General features: G+C 39.8%; 2 protein-coding genes across 5 annotated transcripts; both read right to left on the bottom strand.

Moving 5' to 3' along the window:
* Positions 1–1,869: 1,869 nt before the first annotated feature.
* Positions 1,870–9,574, bottom strand: LOC121887481 (mucin-3A-like). 4 transcript variants are annotated; one of them, XM_042398271.1, is made up of 10 exons: positions 9,377–9,573; positions 6,168–8,744; positions 5,951–5,996; positions 5,546–5,695; positions 4,805–4,894; positions 4,395–4,520; positions 4,160–4,273; positions 3,370–3,420; positions 2,816–2,896; positions 1,870–2,173 (listed from the first exon to the last, which is right to left on the bottom strand). In XM_042398271.1, the coding sequence occupies exons 2-9, from the start codon at positions 8,613–8,615 to the stop codon at positions 2,859–2,861; spliced, it is 3,063 nt and encodes a 1,020-aa protein (XP_042254205.1). In that variant the 5' UTR covers positions 8,616–8,744; positions 9,377–9,573; the 3' UTR covers positions 1,870–2,173; positions 2,816–2,858. The 4 variants fall into 4 exon arrangements, with proteins under 4 accessions (XP_042254205.1, XP_042254207.1, XP_042254208.1 ...); XM_042398273.1 differs by having other exon boundaries at positions 1,870–2,170; XM_042398274.1 differs by lacking the exon at positions 1,870–2,173 and having other exon boundaries at positions 2,556–2,896; positions 5,546–5,697; positions 5,956–5,996; positions 9,377–9,574.
* Positions 9,575–11,156: 1,582 nt separating this feature from the next.
* On the bottom strand, positions 11,157–17,674 carry si:ch211-136m16.8 (microtubule-associated protein futsch). The gene is made up of 6 exons (XM_042396349.1): positions 17,341–17,674; positions 12,109–15,798; positions 11,818–12,013; positions 11,642–11,721; positions 11,471–11,562; positions 11,157–11,361 (listed from the first exon to the last, which is right to left on the bottom strand). The coding sequence occupies exons 1-6, from the start codon at positions 17,398–17,400 to the stop codon at positions 11,301–11,303; spliced, it is 4,179 nt and encodes a 1,392-aa protein (XP_042252283.1). The 5' UTR covers positions 17,401–17,674; the 3' UTR covers positions 11,157–11,300.
* Between the last annotated feature and the right edge of the window lie 269 nt (positions 17,675–17,943).

Here is a 17,943-nt window from a genome sequence, read left to right as displayed (position 1 = left end):
AAATGTCTATGTCATTTTCAGATCATTCTTAATTTGAGTGTAATTATTGAAATGGTTAAAGTGAAGTAAATAATACAGCTTGGAAACTGTATCAGCCCAACTGACGAGGTTAGCTGAGGTTAAATTGTTTAAGTTACATTCAAGCCAATGACTCTCCTTGCTACAGATGCCCCACCTTGTTAGTCTCATTACTTCTTTACGTCAGTTTTAACTGAGGTATGACAAAAAGATTTTCAGACGTTAAAGATGTAATCTGTAAACAGTATCAGTTTATTTAACCTGTTCTTGAATGCAAATTGTTGAACATTTTACCGTAGGGTAGAGAAAATGAGAGAATTTGTCAGTGTGCGTGTGAATACTAAGTACCAAACACAAACAGGGAAATGGAAGACATAAATCACCTGTTTTAACCCCCTTTAAGTCTCACTTTTGTTTCTACCTAAAGCAAAGCATAGCACAGAGGGAAACCGTCATAACCCCAGAATTCTTTTCAAACCATTGAATCCGTAATTAATCCTCCTAGCCAACAAACTGTAGCCACCCCCATGATCTGTGAGCAATTTTTATCCCTCTTCACAAACAAAATAAATTAAATAAAACTCTAGATTGGTCATGCCACCAGTGACCCTTCTTCTCCACACTGGAACCCCTCTGCCTTGTGCCATAACTTTGAGGCCCTTTCATTGTACACTTTAAAGGACACAATTAAGGTCATTAAGGTCAAATTAAAGCCTTCATCGAGTCCTTCAGATCTTATGCCTGCCAGATTTCTCAGAGGTTTTTAACAGTGTTGGTCCCATTATTTTATCTATTGTAAATAGCTCTCTGTTCACCAGCTGTGTTCCCTCTTGCCTTAAGCATGCAGCAGTGCACCCACTGCTCAAGAAACCTAACCTTGATCCTACCAATTTAAAAAAATTTTAGACCCATTTTTAGACCCTAAATTACCATTTTTATCAAAAGTTTAAGAGAAGAATGTCCACTCAGTTGATTTCTTTTATGAATAATTATGACATTTTTGACAAATTTCAGTCAGGTTTCCATGCACATCATAGTTCCAAAACTGCTCTCATCAAAGTGACAAACACCCTTTTACTTACGGCTGATGCTGGTGATTGATTGGTGATTAATTCTTCTTGATTTGAGCTCTGCATTTAACACTGTGATCACTCTATCCTATAGGATGGCCTTCAAAAGTGGGTTGGCACTTGTCTACAATCCTTGTCTACAAATATCAAACCTGCAGCCAGAAACCTGGGTGTAATATTTAACAGTGACCTTTAATTTGAAAAACAAATTACAATCGTTGTTCAATCATGTTTTTATCAATTAAGGAGCATCTCAAAAATCAGGTCTTTTCTTTCTTGGTCTAATCTCTAGATGCTTTTATTTCATATCAGTTATTTTACTGTAATTCATTGTATTCAGGGTTAAGCCAAAAAAATGATCTCACACCTTCAGCGGGTACAAAGTGCAGCTGCTGAGCTTTTAACAAATACTAGAAGACAAGATCACATCAGCCCTGTTTTAGCCTTTAGGTCACCAGTAAGTTTTAGGATTCATTTTAAGATTTTACTGATCACATTTAAAGCACTTCATGGTTCAGCTCCCAGCTACATTGCTCCCATATGAGCCAGAGCGTGGCCTCAGATCCTCAGGCAGGGCTATGTTGGCTGTTCCTAAGTCTCAGTTTAAGACTAAAGGTGACCAGGCTTTTGCAGTCAGGGCCCCTCAGCTCTGGAACTCCCTGCCCGAGAATCTAAGGCTTGCAGGATCAGTGACATCTTTTAAATCACTACTAGCCAACATGTCATCTATGCCTTGAAATGACAAATGAACTGTTGAATGAATGATCTTTATTGTCATTATATCCAAGAACAGTTAAATGTTGCAAGGCTTCTCCCAACAGCAGTACCAGAAAGCAGCAGTAATAGCAGTATAATGTTTAATGTTGTACATATTAACTTGGTGCTTGCTGATTTCGATAGCTGAGTTTCATTCAGTTTTGTGTTCCCCATTCACCAAGAGATCAGTCAAAAGAAGCCAACTCTGCTGTTGAAGATATTTCTGTTCAGCTGCTCTTTTTCCTTCTCTAACTGCGTGTGAAATCCTCATCTGATGGCTCTATTTCAGCATCCATTTGTTGTTCCTGTTGTTTTGTGCCAATAGTCTGCTGACAACGCAGAAAATGTATCTATAAGTAAAGGATTTCTTCACTGATCACATCTGGACATCCAATGATTGAGCTACCTGTGTCTTCAGCGTAACTCATTTCATTTTAATTTATTGGTTAATTTAAAACAGGGACAGTGTACAATAACTGTATTGCACCAGATATAGCACAATGCTTTTTTTCTAACTGTTGTCCCTGGACATGTATACATGCACATATAACATAACAAAGTGATAATTCCACATGACACTAATACATAAACCTGTGAAACATTTTTAAAGCATTGTAAGGTATTTGTGGTTCAATCAATAATTGGGCTTGTGAGGGTTTCCCCCTATCCCATTTTCCACTGGGCATCATATTGAATTCAGTATACAAGATCATCCATTTTTCATTTATTGTGTGCCTTTTGAGACATATGATAAAATCTTTAAATGGGTGCATAACATTGGACCAAATTACAACAGCCAGTATTCTTTTCTGAAGAACCTCATAACAAAACATAGTACATCATGTTAAAAAACTGACTTCAATCAGTAAATCAGTGTAACATATTAGCATTTTAATATCATCCATTGACAAGTGAAAAACAAATTAAGATTTTTATTAATGAAAAATCATAAAATAAATAAAAATATTCACCCCGGGATTGAAAATTCTTCCTTGGATTATATAATAATTAACATCAGCCTTCTTCTTCTTGTTTAGTGTGCTTTAGCAGCTCTGGAAAATAAAAAAGGGAAAATGCATTAATAAAGATTTAAAATATTTAAGCTTGCAACAAAATGAATCTACACTAGGATCTTGACATAAGGTGAAAAAGGTGGTGATTTTTAGAATATGGTTGAATTGTTTTACAATGTTAAATTACTCTGGATTCAAGCTATAGCAACATTGCCTTCATAGCCAAACTGCTGTATCCCTGTTGATATGTTAAACAATATTACATAACAATTGTTAGGAAAGACATTATACAACATTACTCTGACCTAATAATCCAACTAAAACATGAGTTTATAGTAAACACCTCCAATTCTTTCATTCAGAGCCCAACTATTCCCCTATGTACTCATTACTGAGGTAACTATTTGATGAGTGGTACAGAACAGATGATATTCTTTTCAAAGCCAGATCATTGCAGCATGTTTCCAAATAATTTGCAATAAATAAGATGAATCCATAGGAACGAGTCATACCTTCTTTCAGTCTCTGTATTTGCTGTTCAAGCACGATGCAGTTGGCACAACCTGCAATACAATTTTATTTATCGCATTACTGAGGACAAATAAATATTACTTTTTTTTCCCATTTACTGTACATCCGACTTGGGTTAACATGGGCAACTACCAGATTTATAACTTCCCTATCATAAGTATAATGCTGCTTCCTATGTGGTCATGGATGGCGATGCTGGTCAGTTGTAATTATCCACAGAATTTATTTTAATCTTAAATCTTAAACTGGTCTCTACTGTGTCATACTGTAGCAGTTTGACTCAGATGTGTTCATCTTACCATAATTTAAATAAATGACACTGCCATATAGAGTATGTTATGTTTGTGTCACTCTAACACAGACAAGCAAAACTGATGTAAACAAGAGTTTTGTAGCATCAGAAAACATGAAAACCCTTTATTTAGTTGTTGTTTATAGTTAGTCCTTGTCTCAAAAGAATTTGCAGCAGTGAAAGCAGGACTACTCTTGTTTAGATTCGGATCAAGGACTGTACTTTAACATCTTGAGCCATCACTGAACATTGTGATGGCTTGTAAAATGGCTGCTAAATAAAACATGTTTGATTAAATTAAATATCAGCAAGAAAGAGCTCTAATTCAGGAAAAAAAAATGTAACCAGCTTTCACCAAACCTAAAGATGGACACCTAACTACAAGATCTTAAAATGCAGATAGTCAGCCTGTACATGGAGCCTACCATAAAAGTCCTATTACAGCTGTCCATTTTGGCGTCTCAGCACTCCCAACTTACCATGGCCCTGGGCTTTAGCTAGTGTAGCTCTCTGGCTAGTTGCAGGCTGTTTCAGGCTTTTGTTTCGACTAGGAGCATCACAAGAGGTTGACTTTTCAGCTGTGCTGGCTGGCACTGCAGGATCGGAAAAGTCAGAAAGTCAATGTTACTGAATTCACTGGACCCATAAATCCCTCCAGTGGCATAGAAAGTACATTTTGGCATCACAAAATAATATTATAAAATCCAAACCTACCATCTCTTTGGATGTTAGATGTCAAAGCTCTCTGACCGGTTGTAGGCAGTTTCAGGGTTTTGGCTGTGTTTGCAACGTTACACACAGATGTTGAGGCTTCAACACAACCAGACGACAAGGGAGCATCTGAAAGGATGAGATAAAGAGCCTGAGGACATTTTCAGCTGTAAGGTGCAAGAATAGGTAAGTCATCTCTATTTAATGAGCTTAGAAAAGTCCAAATTTTGAACACAATTACAATAGGTTTTGTACAGTTTTGGTTGAAGGTGTCATCAGTTAGCTTTTGTGGATATTATAACCACAGACATCTTAAAAAGAAACAAAAGAAAAGCCCAATGGCAACAACCAATCTGAATGATTACAGTGTTCCTTTGCAGTGTTTGGGGGTAAAAAAAAAGCTCAGTATTTACCCAGCTTCTTCTTCTTCGCTGTTGGCAGAGTTTCACCTCTGGTTAAGAGGTGCTTCTTTGTTTGTGAAGTCTTCATCACAGGGTTAGTAGCTGTTTGTGTGTTTAACAAAAGAAAAAAGAAAGAAAGAAAGCAGATACAATATATTCAATTCAATTAGTATGCATGCCGGACAAGACAGTCTAATCAGTGATTAATTCCACAGTGCAGACAACAGATCACATGGGCTCCCAGTCCTCATTAAAGCATTTATTTGATTTTTTTTTTTTTAACGAGTTACATGAAAAGATCAATATCCTGATATGTCTGTTAAACATGAAGATACAGCCAGTTAGCTTAGCATAAACATTTTTTAGTCATATTTAAACTGAAAATAGATTACATCAGATTTTTTTTCAAGGTGAAGATGGAACATCTTTAGTCCTCATTTGAACCATTTGTAGTTAAAAAAGGTAAAATCACTAATATTTTAATCTTTTCACAAAATAACCATAATATATTACTAGAAGACAGGTAAACAAACGGTGATGTAGCTACACAACAGTACTCTCAAGGTGTTTTGCTAGCTGTTTCTTTTCCATTTCATGATTATTATCAGGGTTCAAAAAGACAATTACATATAAATATCACACATACATACAGCCAGACCCAATTTGAACTCTGTATTGTCAGATTTATTTTTCATATTTGCAACTAAAGACCAGAGTTAACAGTCAAAACATAAAGTCTGACTGTGTATGTACCTGTAGGTCCACGTAGTTTGTCAATATTTGAGGAAGCTGGGGCGTTGCTTCTTGCTGATGGCGGCCTGAGACCTGGTGCAAATCTCTGGATGCCTGACGGTATGCCACTCAACTGCGTTTTCCGCAAGCCAGAATTGGGCAGCTTGGATTCTAATGTTCATACAGAGGGAAGACAAGACTGTGTGTATTGTGGATACTATGCGCACACAGCATTATACTTAACTTCAGTCTTAATTTTAGCTAAGAACAGAAAAAATTCAGTAAAATAAAACAAAACTAAAACCTTTGTATAAAAATATTACATGAAACTAATTTTTAACTTTAGTTCATAGAGTGTACTGATGCTTACAATTCCCCTCACAATCTACCAACCCTTTTCTAAAAACAAGAACACACACTGCCTACCTGTTGTTGCAGCACGTAAGTTGTAGGAGCTTGATATTCCTGTGGTCTTAAATACACAAAAACAGATGAGGTCACATATAGGCCGTTATCAATAGATTCAGGCAAAACTTGTGTCAGTTACAAAGGTTAGAGTTAATTTAATCTATGTCATTAACTAGCAGATACTCTGAACATTACACTCAGAAGATAGAGAAAAGAGGAAACATTTCAATCCTACCTGCTGGGGTGCATTAGGAGCAGCTGCATTTCTTGAAGCTTCAACTTTAGTTCTTTGTCTCGTCATGGGCAGACCTGATAGCTCAAACCGTCCTGGAAGTATGGAGGCTGGCTTGTATTTCAACAGCTGCGATGTTTTCGAGGACGGCAATAGGGATTTAGCGGCAGGCTGTGTCAAGAATGTCTTTCGGTCACACACAATGTTCGATGGCACGTCTGGCGGCACCTGACCAAATGGCTTACTGGGACCATACAGTTTTTTCTGTGCCGCTATTGTTTTGCCCTCATCTCGTTCAATGTTCAAGTTGACAGTTTTGCAGTTAGTCATTGGGGTTGAAGTAATCAAATAGTCTGACTTCAAATCTAGGGTGTCATCCAAATTGAATGTGTTTGCTTTGTTGTTGTCCATATGCATGCTTTGATGACCCAAAGAGTCAGAAAATCCATCTGCCATAGGAAGACCTGATGAGGAATCATCCTTGGTCTCACATTGACCAGCTCCAGAGGCTACCTCTGCTGCAGGATTAGCTTCAAAGGTGCTCTCAGGAGGGTCATCCATCTTGGCATTAGTGTCTGTACCAGCTGGTGTCCCACTATGTTTTGACAGTTCAGGAGAGTGGACTTCAGACTTGTTGTCCTTTGGACTAGTGGTTGCATTACAGACCTCGGGAGGAGAGGGCTTATCTAAAGTGTTCTGGTGACCGTCACTTGAGCTAGTTTCTGACAAAATTATTGTGCCATTCTGTTTAGGAAGAGGTTTACTGTCGAAAGTGTTGTTCTGGAGGGAAAAGCTTGCCGCACCAGCTTCCCCTAAAATGGTATTACCACTGGATTTTTGAAGAGAATGCCTATCAAAAGTGGCATTCTGAACATCACTCGAACTGCTTGCCTTTACAGCTGCGCAATCCTGGCTCATATCAAAGGAAGGTTCAGCTGTGTTTTTAGGGACTGAACATGCCTGACCTGTCGCCTCACTCTCCACTGTGGGACTGCTAACATTTGATGGGGGAAGATCCAATGTTTTATTCTGAAGGCAGGACATTTGAGCAGAAGTGTTTAAATCGGTGGAGGTGCTCAGCTGGGAGGGCTGGAGAGTGGTAAACGTGCTGTTCACAGATCCAGTTGTTTTTAAGAGTGGCTGTGCCACCTTGCTGGTTAGTTCAGCATCATGGCTGGTGAGCAGCTCTTCATTGTTAGCTTCCACAGGATCAGTGGTCTCAACAGGTTCAACAGGAAGCTCAGACGAGACAAGCTTTGAACTGGTGTTACACTGCATACCTGAAGTTGAGAACTGTGACGCAGCACACTGAGCAGACATGTCACGAGAGGAGTTTATGTCATGAGTAACATTAGCAGGATGGGTAGTGAGTGTGTCCTCAATCGGTGTTTGAATCCTTGCCATGTCTTTTCCACTGAGCTCCAGTGAAGGCCTGCTGTTTTCCAAAACACTTTCCATAGAAATATCCCGAGTTACTTCCAAGCAAGCTTTCACCGTGTTTCCCTCTGCACACTTGTCAGATTGTTCACTAAATGAGCTTATGGTGTGGGTGACATTGCCATTAAGAGTGCTTGACAACTCTTCAGTTGAAATTTGAATCTTGTCCAATCTGCTAGTCTCTGCCATGATTTGTACACTGAGCTCTGAGGACAGTTTGTTGTTTTTCAAACTATCCACTGGTGAAATATCCTGAGTGACCTCCAAGGAGGATAATTCCCCTCCTGACAACAGCACTGAACTTATCTCAATCTTTGGGGTTAAAGTAGAACTCGTCTTAGAGTTTGGATTCATATCAGCAACCTGCTCTGGCCTCCTGACCAACTCCCTTGCAGATACTGGTGTCACAGACACACCGTCAGGAAAAGCTAGTCCATTACTAGTCAGCTCCATTGTGGAATCACATGTAACATCAAGGAGAGTAATTTCTGGGAAGTATTCCTCATCCAGCCATTGCACACGAGGGTGTGTGTCACCAACTGACCGCCCAGAATGGCTACTGGAGAAATCTGAGTCAGGATGTTGGGTGGCACTTCTGGTTGTTTTTTGACAATTTGCTGTGGTGTTGCCAAAGGGAAAAAAAGGCACAGTCTGACGAGGATTGTTTCCGTGTTTTAAAGGTTCTGGAGATGGACATTTCATGCCAATATGTTTTTCATTCAATTTATATATATCATAAAAGTATTTTAAAGTCGGTGTAAGACCAGTGATCTGTGAATTTGCCTGGACTCCACCCTTGTTTCTTGCTGGAGTTGCAAAGGTACACATGTCAGAGAGAGGCTTGTTTTCTCTACTTGGTTGTGCAGAGGAATATCCTTCCACATCTCCTCCTTGGACCTTGGGTTTCGAAGTCCGAGCTGCAGCGGTGGCTCCGGGTGGAATATTTTCAAGGCATTCGTCGGCCTCATGACTTTCCTGAATACACGAGGTCTGCGCTGTTGCCTTTTCGGCCATGCTAGACTATTTCTTGTGCTTTCACACAAAATAAACCGGAGTGTCTTGTTTTTTTTGAGACAGGGCACAATACTCAGACTCCTTGGCAAATATTTGTTCAGATTTTCTCAGATTCTCAGTGCCTGCAGCCTGTGAATGAAATGATTTCATTAATGCAAAACATCTTTACTCTTACATTACTAGATCATGTAAACTTACATTGGTCCAATATGTCATATTTGTTGCCAGCTCTGAGATTAAAATATTTTTAGCACTGTATTATGTCAGTGGCATTTGAAGCATAAACTGACGCTACTGTTTACCATTTTTATGTATGGACTACTTTATAAAAATGCCAAGCGGGTACAAGTAGACAAATCAAAACACGAACCGTTTCTAATCATAAAATAAAGCCAACTGATGACCTCTAACCACGTCATGACATTAAGCACTTTCAGTATATTATGAACTAAAACCATTAACAGACCGTTGCGTATATTGGCTGTTTGACTAACGTTAATTAACAGTAGCTAACATCACTGAGTTTTGTTGGGTCGAAAACATAAACTTTAGCAAGCAACGAGGTGTCGCAGACGGCCTAGGTAACATACACAATACGGAACAACATTACACACCATGGGAGTTTAAAAATATAATTAACCAACGTTGACTGGAAAGGTTAAAGAAAAGGAAATTTAAACTTATTAAAACATTTCGCTGCAATGTCACTTACGTTGCTAACTCTTTTCCAATGCTAGTTTGGTACACTGACACTGACTTACCCGTCCAAACTGGCACTGCTTGGTGGAGGTTTGTGTTATGTTATATCGGGCTTTTTTAGAGTTCAGGCTCTGTTGAATTAAAGATACATCCTCTATTGTTAACTAAATGCCAAAATAACCTCAAGAAAAGTCATACTATCGCCACCTCCAAAGCGCCGTTCTAGTTTGAATGTCAGCTCTCTTCACTCATTGGATAGAAAATTCCAACCAATCACAGCTGAGAGCTTCTTCTTCGTGTGTTTATCCATGCAATGTGGTGGTAATACTCCCACCTACTGTTATGAAAAAATCATTTCTGCAATATATTTTTCATTACTATTATTATTTTCCATTTCATCAAACTGTAGATACTATAAGCAATGCAGTCCACACATTTCATCATAATCCCCCCCACCCCAGGCCATAAACAAACAAACAGCAAAATCCCCCCCCCCCCCCCCCCCCCCACACACACACACACAAAAGAAAACAGTGCTTCGTTTATAAACAATTTACAACAAAGCTTTAAAAAAAAACAAAAAAAACTCTTTTTTGCATTTTGCATTTTCCAAATACGAGATAGAAGCTGACTAAAAATTTTACAAAGCATGTCCACAATTTTTGCTTTCCAATGACAACTTCTCTAGGGGAAGAGAATAATATATTTGATCATTAAATAAAGTGAAGTAGTTTTGTCTTTCCAACACAACAAAATCATGTTATTTCTGTCCTGTGCAAACTGTAAAATACTATTTATCGTAATCTTTTCTCTCTTATTCTACTATCTATTTACTTTCCACAATCCACAAATCGGTTCAAAAATTTTTTCTTCACTTTTGCTCAATGTAATGACCCTGAATTCCCATCTGATGCACATAAATAGCTTTGAAGCTCACACGCATCCCCTGATCATGGGCTGCATAATGGAGTATGTTTGAGGCTCTGAGCACATCCAAAGTATCAATGCTTTCTGCTCCTCCACACACATGCAGTCATGAACCCAGCCAACTTCAGTTAATTCTGTTTGTGTGCTCCAATCCCATAGATCTCCCTGTTAGAAATGAAGGTTATAAACTGAAGATGACATATTCACCAATAAGTGTCTCTGACATCAAAATATTAATACTAATACCAACATAGAAATGTTTCGCAATTTTGTGTTTTACTTATTGAAAAAATCGTTACAATTGGACATGGTCATGTTGTGAAGCAGAGTAAAACTACATTCATATTGATTATTATTATAGTATGGATGGCAAATTAAAGGAAAAACATAATTGAGTGGAGAACAAGCATCTTTTGGAAGAATCAAGGTCATTCCTCCTTTTAATTTGTTATCAATTTGTAGGACGTATAAATTGCAGGTCCCTGTAGAAATGTTCAACTTAGTTTTTTCCATGTCATTTCATTATCTCCTTTCAGTTTAATGTACAATCATGTGGGCCCAAGACTGTAGAAATCACCTCACTCTCTATCAGATTAGTTTTCTTTAGCATTATCAGTTATGTTGAGACATTTATTCAGCAACATCTGTCAGCATCTCTTTTCAATAATGTCTATCTACCAACATAGAGTGTAATTATTTCCTCAATCTGTGTGGTGGTTTAATGGGCTCTATTCGCATTTCAACAGCAAATTACTTTTACCAACAAAAGCTGTGCTTTTCCTCTTTTTTTAACCTCTTGTGTATTGCTTTCTGTTTGGGATTTGATGCAATGATGATTGTGTGTGCTAAAAGCCCAAAGAAGCCAGGTATAACCACATTTTGCACAGCATGACAACACCATTGCTTTCAGTTACAGTTTATTACAAAAGTTAAACAGCGCAATATATTGAAATGATAAACAGTTCATTACTATATTCAGTTTGATAAATACACCAAAAAGAAATTATTTTTAATAATACATTCAGATATTTACACAAAGCATTACAATTCATCTTCCTCTCACTCTTTTGTGGTTTTCTTCAGTTTGGTCTTGAGCTCAGACATGAGTGGATTTCCAAATCTGCGGAGAAAACACAGAGAATGAAGAAATGTCTGAACACAAGATGCATTTCTTGTGCTGAATAAAACAATGTCAATACTCTGACAGCTTGTCTGTCTTCTTTTTTTACCCTGGTTGTCTTGGTGGCATCCATTTAGGTTTTTGTTGTGCCTCATCTTGTTTGGGAGTGTCATCCTTCTCCTCTGGTTTTGTCTCAGATTCCTGTAGATATTGTGACATTTTAATGATGCATATACTTCCACACGAGATAAAAGTAGCATTCAAAGGTTATCAATAGTACCTGTGATGAGGTTTCAGGGTTATTTTCATCTCTCACAACCCTTGGTGTCTTTTTTAAAACAGGAAAACCAGTGCCAAGCCCTAAAAACAAACATGAGTATTATTCACTGACTTTGAACAATAACTGGTCATAAAAGACACAAGATAGTGGCTTTCCACATGTTGTAAGTGACCTACCGGGCAGTTTTATTCCAATGCCCAAGCCTCCCAAAGGCACACCTGCAGGCACTTTGACTGGCAGACGTGTAGAAGGCATGGGTTCCACTGAAGGCATATGCAGAAGGGAGCGGGGATCTTTTGGCGGTCTCACGTTAGGGTTTTTCACAGCAATCCTTGACTTTTGAGGGGTGAAGTCCAACACAGGGACATCTACCTGCAATGACGGAAAAAAGTGTAGGTTATGAATACTGTCATATTTACTTTATTGAGACATTTTTATGGTTAAATATGTTAACTGAGAAATGATACCTCCATCTGATCCTCAGACTTTGTCCTCGACTGTTCTGCCACCTCAGCCCCGTCCAGCCCAGATGATGATTCAGCGATGTCTTCTGACCACAGGGCCTGTGGTTTGTCCAGTGAGGGCAGCTCTGCTAACTTTTTCTCTGATTCAACACAGGTTTCATCTTGTAAATCAGAATCTGTTGACACAATTCCCTCCTCTAACGAAGCCTCTGAGTCATTTCTAGATTGTTCTGAACCGATTTCATTTAGAGAGTCTGACACGTTTGTCTCAAGGGGCTCGTCTTGAACGTTTGTTTGCTCTACATCATCATCTTCATCTTCAGGGTTCCTTACTTCAGCATCAATCTCTCTCTGTGATGCAGCTCCCATCTCAACTGATTCAACTCTTTCTTCTACTGTTTTTTCTTGCAATTTATCTGATTCCTGATCAGTGATCAATTCCTCCTCTTTCAGATACGATTGCCCTGCCTCAGCTGTTACTTCTATCAATAAATCCTGGGGTTCAGATGCAGGTTGTTTTATAGACAGTTCAGAGACGTTTGCTGATTCTGACATACTAGCCAACATGTCATCTGTGCCTTGAAATGATTCAGTGCTAGATGATTGCAGTAGCTGAGTTTCACTGTTTTCTGTTCCCAAATCACCAAGAGATTGGTCTAAAATTCCTGACTCTGCTGTTGATGAAGATATTTCTGTGTCACCCACTAATCCAGATCCCAGTGAATTTGACTCCCCCAACTGCTCCTTCTCCTTCTCTGACTGCATTTCTTCTTGTTCCTCATTTGATGGCTCGCTTTCAGTGTCCATTTGTTGCTCCTGTTGTTTTGTGCCAACAGTCTCCTCTGACAATGCAGTCTGTATCCACAAGTCAAGGATTTCCTCATCGATCACATCTGGACGTCCACTTACTGAGCTACCTGTCTCTTCAGCGTAACTCCCACCTGATTCATGCTTTTCCAGTTCTTCTGTTGACATTGTAGTCAAATGTTTTGGTCCTAACTCAGCTCCCATCGAATCTTCAGCTGTTTCAGTGTCTGTTAATACTTCCCCCAGTGCTTCACCTGATACTTGAACTTCTGTCTCCAACGTCTTAACTTGTAGCTCGGCTTTTATATGTGTAGATGATTCCAATCCTGCAATAGGAGTTTCTTTTTCATCAGTGTCTGTGGTTAGCTCAGTTGCCATTTCCACCACCTGAAGATTTAATATTTCCGTCTCATTTTTGTTCTGCGTTTCATCTTCTGCTACCTCCGCCTCAAACCCATAGCTTGTTTCTTCCATATCTATCCCTGCATCTTGCATTTCAATTGTTGCATCCTGTAATTCCGCAGTACAATCCTCAAGTAATTTAGGCTCCGTCTCAACTGACTGTTTCAGGAATACGGATTCAGCAATATCTCCTAGGAAACTGAAGGTCCCGCTGGTGGAGTTTATGGCATTTACAGATTCATCATAGAAACTTATCCTCTGTTCTTCAGCATCAAGAAGTTTTAAAGTTTCATCAGCCACATCCTCATCTGCTCCTGTTGTCTCATGACCAACTCCAGCAGCGTCAGCTTCTCTGGAATCACATAAACCTTCATCTACTTCAAATTCAACCAAAAACTCTTCAGTCACATCTTGTTGCTCTTTTGTCGTCCTATCATTTGCTGAGCCAACGTGTGTCTCAAATTCCTTTTCTGAGATCCCCATCTTCATTGAGCTGTCCAATAATTCTGCTTCCTCTTGCACAAATAAGTGCCCTGATTCTTGAATTACTGGTTCAGCAAGTGGTTTCTCTGATTCTTGTGCATCAGTAATGCTCAGTATCCCAACATCCTCATCAAAGATATTCTTACTCTCCTCTGTTGTTGTAAGTCTTGAGTCGTGTTCCTCCTCCATACGCTCCCTCAACAATAAATAGTCAACCCCACTGCTGCTGCCACTGTTCTGAAGGATCTCTGGCTCCTCACTCTCCACCTCTTCTGGTAATTGGGTGGTCTGAATTTCCTCGTCATCTCCTCCTTCCAGGATCCTTTGTATTGTGTTTTCATATGGCCTAGGCTCATTGTTGTACTCAGGAACTCCCTCTTGGGTTTCCTCGCATGTTATAGAATTTAGCTCCTGCGACACAACAGCCCGGCCTTCAGATATACCCGGGGGAATATTTTTAAACTCTCCACTTATTTCCTGTCCAACCTCACCATCAGGTTTTACTGTAACTGCAGCGGTTGCACATGCTATTTCCATGCAACCTTCATTGTTGTCACTTGCACTGAAACGCCTCTCCTGTTCTGCTTCAGTTTTATTCCTGTCTACATCAGATTTTCCATCGATCACTGTCTCGTGGCTTTTCGTTTCCATATCATCTGTCTCTCTTGTTTTTGTTTGCACTTCAGTATCCTCAGCCACATGCTCTTGTTCTCTGTCTGTGAATTCAGCTTTGTGCAGCTCTGTTGTAGTGATCTGTGTGAGGTCCTCACTGCATCCAACACACGCAGTTATAATGTCTTCTTGACTGTCGTCTGTTACTGTGTCTACGTCATTTTCCTGCTCTGGGACTTCATCTGTTGTCTGGTTGTTTGACGTCTCTGCCAACTCATTGACATTTTCTTCCTCAATAACAGCACTATGCTCATCTTCATCCACTGCGCTCTCATCTTCCTCCTCTTTCTGATCCTCAGCTTTATCATATGCATATTCTTCACCTCTATCAGGCATCATCTGCTCTTGTCCAACAACTATTTGATCATCCTCTGACACAATGCCACTTTTGTCGTAAGCCATTAGCGCAGTGTCTGATGAGACCACGCTTGTGTCTCCTTCAAAATCTCTGTCAACATCTGACAACTCTTCACAGACAGAGGGCAGATTTTCAGCTTGTCTGTTGTTTTCATTTTCAGTGGCCAGCTGTAATACACCATCACTGTTTTCTACTTCTTCAGGTGTCACCGTTGTCTCCGCCTCTATGTGTGTGTTATCCTCCTCTTCTAGACTCAAGTTTACCTCAGTTTCTTCTGCCTCCATGCTGCAAACAGCATGTGAGTATTTGAAATCGTGCTCAACCTCACCCTGCATTTTACTGTCTTCTTCCTGTATTTGGATATTTGTCACCATTTCATCCATTTTTTGTTGATCCTGTTGTGTCATTGCCCCATCAGTCTCCTCTTCAGCACCAGCCTTTCTTCCACTTCCCTCCGTGTCTTCACTCATTGCATCATCCGTAACGTTTTGTGACACGGTGTTTGCATGTCTTTCATATCGATCGTGCCCAAGAGTGTCCAATTTCCAATCTTCATTCTCTTCTTGTTCGTCTTCTCTTGTTCCTGCATCTTTAGCAATGAGCGAGCATGCATCATCATTTCCTGTTTTGGTAAACTGTCCCTTACTCATGCACTCACCTTCCTCAGATGCTTCGCCCTCAGCACCTCTACTCAGTAGGGTTTTATCCTGCATATTTTCTTCATCTGGCCCTAAGTCGATTTCTGTGGTGCAATGTTCCCAGGCAACAAGTGGCCGAGATGAGCTGAGCAGAGACGCTGCCACAAGAGGCTGTTCTTCATCAACTTCCCCTCTGCAAGTGTCCCCCTCTGTGAGACCACAGTTAGCAGGCTCACTGTCAACTGCGGATTCCTGGAAGGAGTTTGGGTCATTTCTGACTATGTCAACGGGCTCTGGTCTGAGGAATCTGTTCACAGCTCCAGTTATATAGTACTGAGAAAGAGACAGGGAGAGAGAGAAGAAGACTTTTGATTTATTTGTTATCGAATTATCAACATTTGGTTTATATGTTCTCTTTTCTAATTTTTAAATAATATGTGCCTTGTGTAATATACTTTCTTACTTTATTTCACTATAGTTAATCACGTATTAATGTGCATACTATTTGTTGTATTTCTCTTGAAAAATTCTTAATTATCATACTTACAATATATAGTCAGAAGTATGTGGACATATACTATTTTGTACTGCAGTCTAAGGCTGATTTTCGTGGTTTTGGGTAGGGCCCTTACTTCCATTTAAGGAAAATCTTTATGCATACAGCATATGAGGCTATTTAAACAATAGAGAGCTTCCAGCTTTGCAGCAACAGTTTCCTTTCCTGTTCCAGCATGACAATGTCCCTGTGCACAAAGTGAGGTCCACAAAGAAAACGGGAAAGACTTGCTCTGACAACAACAACCAACACCACTGGGATGAAGAGACATGTTTTTCACAGCAGATATAAATAATAACATTAATGATGGTAATCTGCAGCGTTTCATTTAATATTTTTTTGGACCAACTGGGGGCAAAGTAACAAGCTGTAGTCTATGCACAACACTGACTGTTTATCAACTTATAAAGTTAATATGATGAATGTATTATCCAAGAGTTCCCTGTTTACACATTCAGCAGCAACACCAGCGTTCATTATAATTAGTCTTCCAGCCATCTGTCCAATGTAAGACCAAAGTTCACTCTCCTTTTTGCTCAGTTTTGCTTCTCCACCAACTCCTGATGGAAATATCTGGCTCTTAAACTGCTCATTTCTCTACTATGTTCATCAGCTTGTCACAGACTTTGTTAGTCTGATCCTCAGGCTAGCTAACAGTGGTTTTATGAGAGCTTTTCTTTGGAAACAGGATTGATGAGAGCAATGAGAGGGAACCAAAACAGTGAAGTTGTCGGCAGCAAAGCAATTCTCGTTTGTCACTACTGGTGACACCTTTCATATTACATGTAGTCATATGACCCATTATTAACATAAAAATTGATTAGAGCAGCTTTAAGTATCCCAGTAAACCCCCAAAGTTAGTCACCCTGCATAATACCAGAGGCTTATTGGCCAACATCAGTCTCCCTGTGGCTAGTTTAAAAAATCTAGAGGAAAGCCAGTCACATATGTATTGTTCAAGTGTCCACATACTTTTGGCCCTATTGTGTACATTTAAAACCTTGGGTAACGTGCTTTGGAAATAGTTACCTAATTATATTTGTGCCAAGGAAGCAAATCTGAACTTGGTTGAGAAAGAAATATCAATGTACAGTGTGTGTGTGTGTGTGTGTGTGTGTGTGCGTGTGTGTGTGTGTGTGTGTGTGTGTGTGTGTTTAGCTATGTGCGTAGCTATGTGTGTGCGCGCGCGCAGGGGGAGGAGGTAGGAGAGAGGTGGAGGGAGACGGGAAAGATGACTTAACATCCACATTTCACTGATTAAAATCTAATACATCATTTATCTCATTAGACGCATTGGTTCAGATATTACAGCGGCTCACCCATACGCTCCAGAAAGTCCTCTCAACCCTGGTAATGGGACTGGGACTGTCCGGATCCATCGTCAGATTTCCTCCTTGTTGACTCTTTGACCATCTGACTTTTTCTCTGGATGTGTTGACAAATCAGACCAGCTCAGTCCAAGCGTCCAATTTACCATCAACCTGAAACCGCCCAGGGAGTTGACATCTGCGTCAAAACGCGACAAATGGTTTCAACACCACTTATGATGATAGTCATAGTTCAGTTCCTTATACGGACAAATGCCCGGTGCATCATTATGAGGAAGAGGGTGATTAACACAGATGAGTCGCCAGAGCATCTACATCCGTGTGTTGCAGTTTGCGGATGTGCGCACACACAGCTTCTTATAAGTCAAGCCACCACAGTGTGCTGGTTTCTGAGCTGATGGGTGACAAACCGCTGTTTTTAAAATAGGTCTGCTTTCTCACAGTACGGGGTTGATGCATATATTCCTCACATTAGTAACAATCATGGTGGAAAGCTCCCATTTTGGAACATTTCTTCATAAATAATTTTGTAATGGTGAGGCTGTCATTAGACCAACTTCCCCAAGCAAACACACAAACAGATCTCAGTCCTCA

Source organism: Thunnus maccoyii, chromosome 20 (assembly GCF_910596095.1).
Source record: "Thunnus maccoyii chromosome 20, fThuMac1.1, whole genome shotgun sequence".
Lineage (NCBI taxonomy): Eukaryota > Metazoa > Chordata > Actinopteri > Scombriformes > Scombridae > Thunnus > Thunnus maccoyii.
Note: the sequence above shows the minus strand (reverse complement) of the source record. Positions and strands in the feature narration are given on the sequence as shown.

Excerpts from the sequence above, each read along its gene's own strand:
- si:ch211-136m16.8 (XM_042396349.1), bottom strand. The coding sequence starts at position 17,400 with ATGGATCCGGACAGTCCCAGTCCCATTACCAGGGTTGAGAGGACTTTC. Across the intron at positions 11,722-11,817 it reads CATTGGAATAAAACTGCCCG|GGCTTGGCACTGGTTTTCCT; the intron begins GTAGGTCACTTA and ends GTTTGTTTTTAG. Across the intron at positions 11,362-11,470 it reads ATGCCACCAAGACAACCAGG|ATTTGGAAATCCACTCATGT; the intron begins GTAAAAAAAGAA and ends TTTTCTCCGCAG.
- LOC121887481 (XM_042398271.1), bottom strand. The coding sequence starts at position 8,615 with ATGGCCGAAAAGGCAACAGCGCAGACCTCGTGTATTCAGGAAAGTCAT. Across the intron at positions 4,895-5,545 it reads CAAACTACGTGGACCTACAG|CTACTAACCCTGTGATGAAG; the intron begins GTACATACACAG and ends ACACACAAACAG. Across the intron at positions 4,274-4,394 it reads ATCTAACATCCAAAGAGATG|TGCCAGCCAGCACAGCTGAA; the intron begins GTAGGTTTGGAT and ends CCGATCCTGCAG.